Genomic DNA, 13,497 nt, shown 5'->3' with positions numbered 1-13,497 from the left:
CACTAATTGAAGTCCAAAATCAACAACAAAAAGGCAGAATACTGCACTTGGTTATAAGAAGTATGAACACCTAAGTAACAACCTCAGCTGGATGAACGACACCACCAGTCTGATCAGAAAAGCTCATCAGAGACTCTACTTTCTCAGGGGGCTGAGACGAGCTGGACTGGGAAGCTCAGTCCTCACCTCCTTCTACAGGTGTGCAGTGGAGAGCATCCTGTGCTCCAGCACCAACGTGTGGCATGGAGGCTGCACAGCTGCAGAAAGAAAAGCTTTGCAGAGAGTGGTGAAGGCTGCACAGCTTCAACCATAAACTGTTGAAGTCAGCCTCCCCACCATCACAGACATCTACACCTCCAGATGCAGGAAGAGGGCCACCTGCATCATGAAGGACCCCACTCACCCAGCACACACACTTTTTGTCCCGCTCCCCTCAGGAAGGAGGTTGAGGAAAATTAAGTGTAGAACCACTAGACTTAGGAACAGCTTCTACCCTGAGGTTGTTAGACTCATGAATCTCTAACCAGGATAATCACTGTGATGATACTTTATTTGGAGATTTGGCACTATCTGTGCTGCTGATTATCCATGCTGCTGATTTCTCAACCATAAACTGCTATACCCATCTGCTCACAACAGACTCATGTTCAGGCTGCTGTTTAATACACCATATTATATACATTATTATTGTTTAGTGTATATCTTAGATCCTTACTTACTGTTTCTTTTTATACTTTATACTTTTGATATTTTTGGGTGTAACTGGGACTTTGAGTACACAATTTTATTCCACCTCATGTACCACATGTGATGGGAATGGCAATAAAGAACCTTGAACCTTGAAGTGATCCAGTGTGGTTCAAAAGTGTCCATTGAGCTCTGAATGGTAGAGGTACTACGTACAAAAGTAAATACATAGTGGGTTACACAGCCTTTGGTAAATTGGTTCTGAGGTACACAATAACAAAAATACAAACTACATTTCAAATAATATTACCATTTTATATATATATATATATATATGTATATATATATATAAACCTAAACAAAAAATTCTATAGAACTTGTATTTTCAAGAACAACAAATATGAAAACTCATTTGCCCAAACATTTTTCATGTGATTTGTAAAATGTTATTTCTTGAAATTTGCTGTTGTCTTTTGCAGAATGTCATGTTTTTTATTTATTTATTATTATTATTCAGTTTTGACAATGATGCTTTCTTAAATATTTTGCACTGTTTTAGTGTTTTCCATCTCAGGACCACTGTACTTTTGAAAATAAACCCTGTATTAGTTATATTTTTATTTAATTAAAAGTAAAGGATCTCACATTGTTAATACTATAAACTCCTCTTTAAACTGCTCAAAATGGATTTAATATAATTTACTGATTATTTGAATATTTAATCCTGATTTTAGTGGTTATATTATTTGTAATGTGATTTTAAAATATCATTTTAGTATGGCCCCTGACAAACATGTTTATTGGACATACAAGGAACTTTAAATGTAATGGTTGATTGATAATGAAATTTCAATTTGAGTATATATTATTCAATACTCTGTTAGACTGACTACAGTTCAGTTTAATGATAATTTTCTTAAACATGTATTTTCTGTACAGTGTCTTGAAAACATTGTTCACTTGATACAGAAACTGCAGGTGTGGCGGCATGCATGCTTTTCCTCGTTAACATTTTATTCTGCAAATTATAAAATATCTGTGTAGGCAAGTATCTAAAGTTACTACTGTTTACTATAGACTTATATCAAAACAGACTGTTTTAATTTAATAAGGAATTTATTCAGTTCAATGCTTTCTTCATTGTAACTGTAATGTGAACATGTTGAACCACGATTTTAAAACCAAAGTGTGTAACAAACTGGGATATATTTGTACCTTTATGCCTGGTATCCATATCTTTAACTACTCATATGAATAAGTCCCTCTTTTGGTCAGATATTGATTCATATATGGATTACTTTACTATCAGAAATAGATTGTCATGATCTTTTGGTCAAATCACCCACCTCTAGTTTCAACCAAACAAGAATCTTCGAGTAAAAAACAACAACAGTACTGTTCAAAAAACAACTTATTACTGAAAACAAATGTTTTCCATTAAGAATGCAATATGCTTCTATAGAACTCCAAATCCTGTGAAAACAAAACGTTCCTGTTTCTTTGCACCCAAAATAAAGACATGAACAGGACAAACAAACAAACAAATAATAATAATAAATGGCATGCCCTCTGTCAGTGCTACAAACAGCTCAGGAGACACCTTCATGTGTTCACATGGTCATTCAGTAAGCGTGCAGTGACTGTGACTGACTGTGCACAATGAAAAGTGAACTGAGCATGTGTATTGCTGCTTTCTGTGACTGTTTGTACATTTGTTCACAAGCTGATGTGTGTGAGTGGAGGCCATAGATAAAAAGATGGAGCTTGCAAAAAAATACAATAAAAATCTGCCTCTTGACACAGTTGAACGCATGACAGCATGGATGTTCTGAAGAACTTTCTCAGTGACGTGCTGGACATGTTTTATGGCACCTTCAGCTCTGTGCCTCCTCATCACTGATCTACGATGGCCCTAAGGTGTAAATGAACAAGTTTTGAAAAAACAAAATTACATTTGAAAGACACAACAAAAACACAACATTTGAAAAAACGGAATTGCATTAAGCCAAAGCGGAAGTGGCCAGAATCACATGTGAAAAAACGGAATCACATGTGAAAAAACTGAATCACATGTGAAAAAACGGAATCACATGTGAAAAAATAAAATAATCACATGTGAAAAAACGGAATGACGTGGAAAAAAAGGACTCCATCCATCCATCCATTATCTTTACCTGCTTCTTCCATTTTGGGTCACAGGGGTCGCCGGTGCCCATGTCCAGCAATCACTGTACGAGGGGCGGGGTACACCCTGGACGGGTCTCCAGTCCATCACAGGGACACATAGAGACAAATGAGACAAACAACCATTCACTCTCTCACTCACACCCAGAGACAATTTAGAGTTCCCAGTCAGCCTAACATGCATGTTTTTGGTCTGTGGGAGGAAACTGGAGTACCCGGAGGAAACCCACGCATGCACAGAGTGAACATGCAAACTCCACCCAGAAAGGCCCCTGGACCGGGATTTGAACCGGGAACCTGCTCGCTGAGAGGCAGCAGCTCTACCAGTTGCGCCACCGTGCTGTCCCCAAATGTGATTCCATTTTAATCAAATGCAATTACGTTTTTTTTTTGTTTTCCCCAAATGTGATTCCAGGCAGCACGGTGGCACAACTGGTAGAGCTGCTGCCTCTCAGCGAGCAGGTTCCCGGTTCAAATCCCGGTCCGGAGGCCTTTCTGGGTGGAGTTTGCATGTTCACTCTGTGCATGCGTGGGTTTCCTCCAGGTTCTCCAGTTTCTGCCACACAGACCAAAAACATGCATGTTAGGCTGATTGGTAACTCTAAATTGTCCCTAGGTGTGAGTGAGAGAGTGAATGGTTGTTTTTCTCGTTTGTCTCTATGTGTCCCTGTGATGGACTGGAGACCCATCCAGGGTGTACCCTGCCCCTTGCACAGTGATTGCTGGACATGGGCACCGGTGACCCCCGTGACCCAAAATGGAAGAAGCGGGTAAAAAATAATGGATGGATGGATGAAATGTAATTCCGTTTTTTCAAATGTGTTTTTGTTGTTTTTTCAAATGTTGTTCATTTACACCTTATGGCCACCATACTAATCAGATCCATCATGGCTACAGTGAAAAATGTAGCTGTGGTATCACCCAGAATGTGTGAGGGGAAGAATTCCCTGTTTGGCAAATGAAGAGACAGGATGACATTCAAGCACATCAGTTCATGTTTAAATCAGAGTATCAGAGCAGAGAGAGTGCTCGCTTACAGCTTTGTGGGAAACAGCTTCAGAACGTCTGTTCAGCTCATGATGGGGGAAGAATAGGGACTAAAAGCTAAAAGCTGTACCTCTCAGTGTAAAGCGTTTAATTTGTCAAAACTCCAGTGTGCATGAAGGGTTGTCATTAATCAAGCTAACAAAGTAAAACCTTCACAGCAAACATTAAAGTTTTGTTCTACAGATTGGATTGGTGTCATCACAGAACCATTGAGAGGTTACAATGAGTTTTGCTGATGCAGGCTAATACAGCCTCTGAGCAGCTACCGTGCATTAATCATGCACTCATGTAGTAGCTGAGGGTGATCTTGGCCAACAAAGGTCCAAGCTCATTTTCTGCAAGAAGCTTTGGTTTTTCTCCACACCTTTTCTCAAGCCCTACCTTTCCTACGAACACTAGTGGTGCTTTTTGTTTCGTCCCGTTCAAGAGGGAATCGGAGGAAGAGGAGGAAAAATGGAACACTCAAATAAAGAGAAATCAAAAACAATTCAGCATCCAGCATTATTTTTATTCATGCATGTCAAACGCAGACATGGTGAAAGGAAGAGGAGGATGTCGAGGAAACAGTAGGAGAAGGAAACATAGAAGACTCAACTTACTTCTGAGCTCTGCAGTGATAGAGCAAAACAAGGACAGAACACAGTAGAGATTTAACCTCACAACATTCACGAAACGAGCAAAACCATTACACTTGTTGCACTAAGCTCAGGGTAAAAAAGGGTTGGAGGGGACAGGGAGGGTAGGAAAAAGGTAACAACATCACAATAGTTTGAGTGTGTGTGCGTGTATGCAAAAGAAAGTGTGCAGGTTATGTGTGTATCTGTCAAAACTTACATGTAACAGGGGATAACAAAAGAAAACGTATTCTAAGGAGGAGACACTAACAAACACTACAGAGTGACAATACACAGCTATGGTTACATTTTTAAAAAAATATTAGCAATACAAGGAATATTGAGGTTTTACTCATGGGAATATGAATAAGAACCAAAGGTTTTGAGCTGTACTTGTCATGAGCTTCTCAAAGTTGGTGAAGAACCATTTGATGCAGTGACTTCAAAAAGTATTGAACTCAAACGCCTCCACATTTTGTCACGTTACAAATGCAAACTTCAAAAGTATTTTACTGGGATTTTATGTGATGGAACACAAAGTTGTATTTTTACTAAGGCTGTTAATCGATAAGAATTAACTAATTATTCTCAAATCTGTTGAAAAATTAATTGTGATTAATCACTTTTCAAGGCAGCTTCTAATAAAGAGGGATTCAGTCATAAATGCATAGTTCCCACGCACGTGACCAGTATTGTGCAATACCACGTTTCCTTCTGCCATGTAGGCTCACGCTGAACGGGGTTCACTCGAGATGGCTCACAGGAAGACTCTTGACCAAGGCGCAAGAGAAAGATATATGTTTAAAATAGCTGCGGTCGGAGTTGACCCGTCATTATTACTTTTATTGTTTTGTTTTTACTTAGACACTATGTTTAAAAGCTTTGAAATGCATTTTGCATAAAAAAATGCAAAACATACTTAAAGTGCATTACAAACATTTATTTTGTGGTTCAGAACATTTGCTGTTTGAAAAACAGTATTAATTAGTGTGAACTGCAGTTTAGAACCCTACGGAGCATGTCTGCTTTGTTTTGAAACCAGATCTACTCCTTTACATTTAGCCAACTACTAAGGCAAACCAGTCTCCACCACATTACTAGAAGAGAGAGCAGCTCTCTCTGTCTGAATGATGTGGCCTGAGAGGGAGAACAGTATGGGGCTTGCTCTAACAGTCTTCTGGTTGTTGTACGTCTCTATTCTGGACATTACGGTTGACCTTGCAGGCAGATTATAAGCAGAGTCCCCTGATTCCTCCTGAATCACATCCCTCAGTCCTGCATCCTCAATCATATTTACAGGTCGACAATTTTAGCTATCCAACGAGCAATAGTCTCTGTTATTTTGTTGGTGGCTACCCTAGTCAATGGCCCACCTATTGCTAAAAACTGTTACAAAGTTGTCTGTCGGTGACCTCCTCCTTCCAACGTCGCTGCCACACCGGGATGTTTTGCCCTCAGGTGATATGTAAGAGATGAACTGCTTTGATCGTAATTAAATACACATTTGGAAAGCACACATATTGCTTTGGTTTTGTCCAAAGCACCATCTGGTAACAACTTAAAGCGAAAGTGTCCATTTAATATTGTTTCTGCAAACGGAAGTGAGGTATGGCAACACAGAGGGGGCTCTTTTCAAATGAACCGTTGTGTTAATTAATTTTATCGTGTTGAAAAAAAAAAAGGCAATTAGATAACGTAATAATTTCAACGTCCTTAGTTTATACATGACTGAACATTTCACAGAGCTGTGTTCAATCCAACATTTGTAAATAGGATGAGTATGGCTCACCTGCAAACCTACCAAGTTATGGCTGTCCACCTTAACTGACGGGTCGAGCAAGAAGAGCATTCGTTTCAAGCAGCCAATAAGCCTCATGGTAACTGAAGGAGCTGCAGAAAATCACAGCTCAGGTGGGACAATATGTCCACAGGACAAACATTAGTCCTATGTTCTACAAGTGTAGCCTTTAGGGAAGAATAACAAGAAGTAAGCTTGTCCTGGGTCTTCTCCAGGGTCTCCTCCCAGTCGGACATGTCTGAAGCACCTCCCTAGGGAGGCGCCCAGGAAGCATCCTTACCAGATGCCTGAACCACCTCAACTGGCTCCTCTTGATGTGGAGGAGCAGAAGTTCTACTCTGAGTCTCTCCTGAACTCCTCATCCTGTCTCTAAGGGAGAGTCTAGCTACGCTGCAGAGGAAACTCATTTCATCCGCCTGTATCCACGATTTCATTCTTTTGGCCACTACCCAGAGTTCCTGGCCACAGGTGAGGGTAGGAATGTAGACTGACCGGTAAACAGAGAGCTTTACCTTACAGCCGTGGTTCCCAACCGTGGTCCCTGAGGAACACCATCCTGCATGTTTTAGTTATTCCTCTGCTCCAACACACTTGATTTGAATGAAAGGGTGATTAAAAGGCTTCTGTCAAACTTCAGAAAGTAATTAAACCACTGAATCAGGTGTGTTAAAGCAGAGAAACAACAAAAACATGCAGGATGGTGTTCCTCAAGGACCAAAGTTGGGAACCACTGTCTTACAGCTCAGTTCCCTCTTCACCACAACAGACCGGCACAGAGTCCACAATACTGCAGACACTGCACCAATCTGTCTGTCAATCTCACACTCCATTCTTCCCTCACCTGTGAACAAAACTTTGAGATACTTGAATTCCTCCTCTTGAGGCTGAACCTCAAGGACACGCTGGGGAGACTATGTCTCTTGGTTGTCCTGGGGACACCCTGGAGTCCTCCCAGAGGAGCTGGAAGAGGTGGCTGTGGAAAGAGATGCCTGGGCCTCCCTGCTCGATCTGCTGCCTCCATGACTCGACTTTGGAACAAGAGGAAGATGATGGACGGAACAAGAAGTAAGCCAGAATAAGTTTGTAGTTTGCCACGAGCCATATAGGAAACCAGCAAATTTTAGAAGTAGGTTCACTAGTCAAATCAAACCCAAATTTAACTTTTTGCCCTAAATACAAAAAGCAATATATGGCAGGAAACTTAAACTGCACATCACCCTGAACCAACCATCCCCACTGTGAGAGCATGGTTGAAGCAGCATCATGCTGTGGATGCCACACTTTACATGTTTTTCTTGCAAATTCACACATATGCACCTCTTTGTGATGGTGTATCACATAAAACCCTAGAGAAATATTTTGAAGTTTGTGGTTGTAACATGACAAAATGTAGTAAAGTTTAAGGGGTGTAATACTTTTTAAAAGCACTGTAAGAAGAAAATAATAAATAAGTCGTGCAGGACTTACTGGTGAATGGCTTGGAGAAACTTGCGCTGGTGTTTCCGCACCTTGGCGTGATCTATTTTCTTGACCAACTTGGTGTGTTTATAAATGAGCCATGTTTCCCTGAGTACATTGGCAGCTGTGTTCTTTACCTGCAACACACAGTTGGAAAAGACACTTGAGATAACGTAACTTGCACTAGTTTAATGCATCACATCTGACAGTCATACAGTTGTGATTTACATTCTCATGGGAAAAGCAGAAGATTCCAGACAAAGGTGAAGTTGTGAATATAAAACAGTACTGGACCAAACCTCAACCGCTTCAACAGCCTTCCACAAACTTTTCAAAATGGAAAGTACAGGAAGTACTTTCAGAACATGTGTAGCCTAAGGCACATATCCTTAAGTTCTGCAGTTTTCTAAACATTACCTGCAGTGTGAGAATCACACATGTGGATTTTACTTCGCAGCTCCTGAGTGAAAAGTCTAGGAAGGTCCAAATGAGCACACATTTATTTACGAGATGTTAGCTGCTTCATTAACTTTGCCGCTGCCTTCCACTCATTGATTTATGCTATGGATGCAAACAAAAACTGCACAAGTGGGACTGATATTGAAACTAAAAACACTGATCTATATTTCATCCATCGATTATATTTACCCGCTTCTTCCTTTTTTGGGTTGCTGGGGTCACTGGTGCCCATGTCCAGCCATCACTGTGTGAGAGGTGGGGGACACCCTGGACAGGTCTCCAGTCCATCACAAATAGAGACAAACAACCATTCACTCTCACTCACACCTAAAGACAATTTAGAGTTACCAATCAGTCTAACATGCATGTTTTTTGGTCTGTGGGAGGAAACTGGAGTACCTGGAGAAAACCCCGGACAGAGAGAACATGCAAACTCCACCCAGAAAGGCACCCGAACCAGGATTTGAACCAGGGTAACCTGCTCACTGAGAGGCAGCAGTTCTATCCGTTGCGCCACCGTGCTGCCTCTGATCTATATTCATGCACAAAATGGAATTTAAATCATTAAGCCAATTCAAGCCAGTAAAAACAGAAAGACCCAATAAACAAACTAAGCAAACGTAATAAATGATCTGACCCACAGCTTGAAGTGGGCTACTGTCCAGTGCTCAATATCAGCACTTCTAAATCTCCATGCTTACCATTACTTTTTATAGCATCTCATTTTTATAGCATCTAGTTTTTATTGGCTGTCACTTGTCATAAACCTCCCTGTATGCAGGTTTGAGTTTCACCAACTGTAAGCATTTTAAACACATTGACCACAGGACACTGGTTGAAAAACAGCAGACACAGCCCACTGTACTCTGCTTCTGATAGGCATGACTCATGAAGACTGATAATTGGCTAAAAGCTAAATACAAGCAGCCAGTCAGAGGCACAACTGGGGAGGGAAGAAGTGTTGCTGTAAGGAAACATTAAATTGGTTGGCATCTGTTTGTAGTATTGTTTTGGCTGTATAAGATGTAAATGTTTAACTTACAAATGGAGCAACACATCTGGGTGTTTAGCCTTTGTGCCTTTAGGGGAAATGACCTCTTCACGAATTATACTTCTGATGTGTTTAAGAAAATCACTTCAATTAAAAAATAAAGCATTCCTGTCAAGTTTTTGAGTGCCCAACTATAATGACCTGCCAGGTAACATAATTTAATATTAATGTTGATCAAAGATCTCCAAACTTGATATAGAAAAATCTTCATAAATCAAAGTTATAAAAGTTCATTGCAGAAGACGTTTCACTTCTCATGCAAGAAGCTTTCTCAATTCAAAGAGCAGAGAGTGAGGGGTTCAAGCTATAAAGCTGAGGTAAGCTTGCATATTGCAGATTGACCTGTCACTCCTCACAATAGGAGATCTTCAGGGTCTTTGTTAGTCTGATTCACAGATGGGCAACTCCGGTCACATGGATGACATTCCTGATAGGTGTGAAACTGACCGGGTATCAGACTTAAAGCTGCATTGTAGTTTTTTGAAAGTTGAAATCTGAGACCTCCTCATCTGTTCAAAGATGGTTTCTCTCTTTTTACATAAATAGCTTCCTTCAGCCTCCTCTCAAACCATCTGTCTTCTTGGGCTAGAAATGTGCATGTTTTTGTCCTCTGCAGAGGAAAGGGGCCAGGGCCACCTTATCCTTGTGGTGTAGGTGATCAGCTTGTCCTGAGATGAGCCATGCATCTGTGAAGAAGCTGTTTGGTTTCTTCAATATAGAGATCTGGACATTCCTCGCTGCCCTGAAGTGAATACATCGCACCACTCTGTTTGTGTTTGAGTGTTTTGTCCTTAGGGTGGACCAGCCTCTGTCTGAGAGTCCTGTTAGGTGCCCAACAGACTCTCAGACAGGGGGACAGGTTTTTTTTGTCTTGAACTTTTTTGAATTTACTTTCAGGGTGGAGTTTGCATGTTCTCTCTGTGCATGCATGGGTTTTCTCCGGGTACTCTGGTTTCCTCCCACAGATCAAAAACATGCGTGTTAATCTGATTGTTAACTCTAAATTGTTCCTAGGTGTGAGTGAGAGAGTGAATAGTTGTTTGTCTTGTTTGCCTCTATGTTTCTTTGTGATGGACTGGAGACCTGTCCAGTGTCCCCCGCCTCTCGCACAGTGATGGCTGGACATGGTAAATGGACTGTAGCACTTTTCTATCTGATCAAGACATTCAAAACGCTTTACAACACAATTTATTCCCTCATTGACCCATCCACACAGCACTACTAGATCTCTACAAAGCTAATCTGAGTCTATAGAGACTAATCAGAGCTTTATCACATTCATACACAGATGGGCCACACATCGAAGGTAATGAGGGGTTCAGTGTCTTGCCTAAGGCCACTTCAGCATGTGACTGCTGGTGGAATCAAACCCCCAACTCTCCCGTTGGAGGACGACTGCTCTAACCGCTCATTCACAGCTGCCCCCTGATATGAGCACCGGTGACCCCCACGACCCAAAAAGGAAGAAGTAGTTAAAGACAATGGATGGATAGATGACTCTCATATGAGCTTAAGTGACATCCCATTCATAATCCATAGGGTTCAATATGACGTTGGTCCACCCTTTGCAGATAGAACAGCTTCAACTCTTCTGGGAAGGCTGTCCACATATTTAGGAGTGTGTTTATGGGGATTTTTGACCATTCTTCCAGAAGTGCATTTGTGAGGTCACATACTGATTTTGGACGAGAAGGCCTGGCTCTCAGTCTCCACTCGAATTCATCCCAAAGATGTTCTATCGGGTTGAGGTCAGGGCTCTGTGCAGACCAGTCAAGTTCATCCATACCAGACTCTGCCATCCATGTCTTTATGGACCTTTCTTTGTGCACTGGTGTACAGCCATGTTGGAAGAGGAAGGGGCCAGCTGCAAACTGTTCCCACAAAGTTGGGAGCATGGAATTGTCCAAAATGTCTTGGTATGCTGAAGCAGTCAGAGTTCCTTTCACTGGAACTAAGGGACGAAGCCCAGCTCCTGAAAAACAACACCACACCTTAATCCCCCCTCCACCAGATTTTACACTTGGCACAATGCAATCAGACAAATACCGTTCTCCTGGCAACTACCAAACCCAGACTCATCCATCAGATTGCCAGATGGAGAAGCACGATTCGTCACTCCAGAGAACGCGCCTCCACTGCTCTAGAGTCCAGTGGCTGCGTGCTTTACACCACCGCATCTGATGCTTTGCGTTGCACTTGGTGATGTATGGCTTGGAGGCAGCTGCTCGACCATGGAAACCCATTCCATGAAGCTCTCTGTGCACTGTTCTTGAGCTAATCTGAAGGCCACATGAAGTTTGGAGGTCTGTAGTGATTGACTCTGCAGAAAGTTGGCGACCTCTTCGCACTATGTGCTTCAGCATCTGCTGACCCCGCTCCATCAGTTTACATGGCCTACCATTTCATGGCTGAGTTACAATCATTCCCAAACACTTCCATTTTCTTATAATCCAGCTGACAGTTGACTGTGGAATATTTAGGAGCGAGGAAATTTCACGATTGGATTTGTTGCATAGGTGGCGTCCTATCAGTTCCACGCTGGAATTCACTGAGCTCCTGAGAGCGACCCATTCTTTCACAAATGTTTGTAAAAACAGTCTCCATACCTATGTGCTTCATTTTACACACCTGTGGCCATGGAAGTGATTGGAACACCTGATTCTGATCATTTGGATGGGTGAGCAAATACTTTTGGCAATGTAGTGTACATCTTTGACTTGTAAAGTACACAAACATCTAGAATTAGCAGTAATTTGAAGGTGAACTCACCAGGTGTTTTCTTAATATTATTAGCAGAGTACTCTGCTTTATGCAAAAAACCACTGTTCCTAAAAATGGAGTCTGCAGTTTGCTGAAGATCATGTGACAGCTAAAAAAAAAACAAGTTTAAGAAACCATAACAGAACTTTTGGGTTTGAACCACAAGTTTTTAATTGAGTGAGTGATTGAGTGGTTTGTTTATTTGTGCATTTGTTTGTTTGCATACTTATTTATTTATTTATGGACAAAAATTATATTGCATCATAACAAAAGAACAGTGTCATATGCATAAGCTGTGAGTCAACAATGCACAATTGCACTACTATGCATATTTTTTTTATTTATGTATTTATTTTTCTGAAATACTTATTACTTCATGAAAGTATGCAACTTGCTAATACTGAAGGAAAAATGTCCACTATCATGTTCTGATGTTAGCAGGGAAGCAACTACAAGCAGATGTTGTTCCTCTAAAGAGGCTTAGAAAAAAATATCTTTATGTTTTAGCATATATTTCATAGTAAATATGTTCAACTTTCTTAAAGTAAAAATGAAAGGTTCTGAGAGATGCATTTGATTTAAATAAACCCAGAAACATCCCAGAGTTGAAGGTGCTCTGGACAAAGGAATGAAACTCACTTCCTCCAATCAGAAGTACAGGAATTATCCCAAATATTTTGTGTACATTCATATACAGTAAAAAAATTTTTTTACTTTACTTGTACCATTCACACATACATATTAATGTATAAATTTCTTTAACCAACAAACAATCAAAAATGTTTAAGTTTCCTAATCTTGTAACTAATAACTTTGTGTCCAATATTTTAAGTCTACTTTAAGCTATATGTAGATACAATTAAAAAAGAGTTTTCATTCAATAGCAAAACCTATTTTTACGCAGAGAATCTCCTGTTGTCCTAACGACTAGTACATAGAAGACTTTGTTTTAAGAAATTACAAACTAAAATTGTTGAATACCTTTGTTACAAACACAATTCATTGCAAAAGTTACTAAAATACAGCAAACTGATGTAACTCACTCGTTTGCAGAGTTGTGTGTCCATCATAAAGTTGTGGACATGCTTCTCAGCCTTGGTCAGCTCCAGCTTCCTGGCAACCACTGCAACCACCAATGCAGTGCAACCAGCACCCTGTTGTACAAACATAATATTGATTGAACACAGCAACATAATCATGATCAGCAACATTATCTTTAAAATTGTACCATGGAACCTAAACTGATTAGCCATGGTTGGATGATCATTTGCAGGACACAGGTCAGCAATCAGCATAGACACTACGACAGCTTGTAGGTCCTTACCCCCCTTCATTGGATGATGGCCCTTCTAAAGTTTTCACGATTTACTTGACCTCTAAAATGTGTCTGGATCATGACAAATATAAAAAGCAGTCATGATGTTGATGTGCTCTCAGTG

At 40.7% G+C, this 13,497-nt stretch overlaps 1 protein-coding gene across 2 annotated transcripts in view; it reads right to left on the bottom strand.

The window, feature by feature from the left end:
* kcnn1a (potassium intermediate/small conductance calcium-activated channel, subfamily N, member 1a) overlaps nt 1-13,497 on the bottom strand; it is a 103,663-nt gene that overhangs the window by 15,543 nt on the left and 74,623 nt on the right. For both annotated transcript variants that reach the window (XM_037682089.1, XM_037682088.1), the window contains 2 exons: nt 13,102-13,212; nt 7,798-7,925 (listed from right to left, as the gene is read on the bottom strand). In XM_037682089.1, coding sequence (XP_037538017.1) covers nt 7,798-7,925; nt 13,102-13,212 — 239 coding nt within the window. The remainder of the gene's footprint in view (nt 1-7,797; nt 7,926-13,101; nt 13,213-13,497) is intronic.

Source organism: Nematolebias whitei, chromosome 9 (genome assembly GCF_014905685.2).
Source record: "Nematolebias whitei isolate Nwh7 chromosome 9, NemWhi1, whole genome shotgun sequence".
Classification (NCBI taxonomy): domain Eukaryota; kingdom Metazoa; phylum Chordata; class Actinopteri; order Cyprinodontiformes; family Rivulidae; genus Nematolebias; species Nematolebias whitei.
Note: the sequence above shows the minus strand (reverse complement) of the source record. Positions and strands in the feature narration are given on the sequence as shown.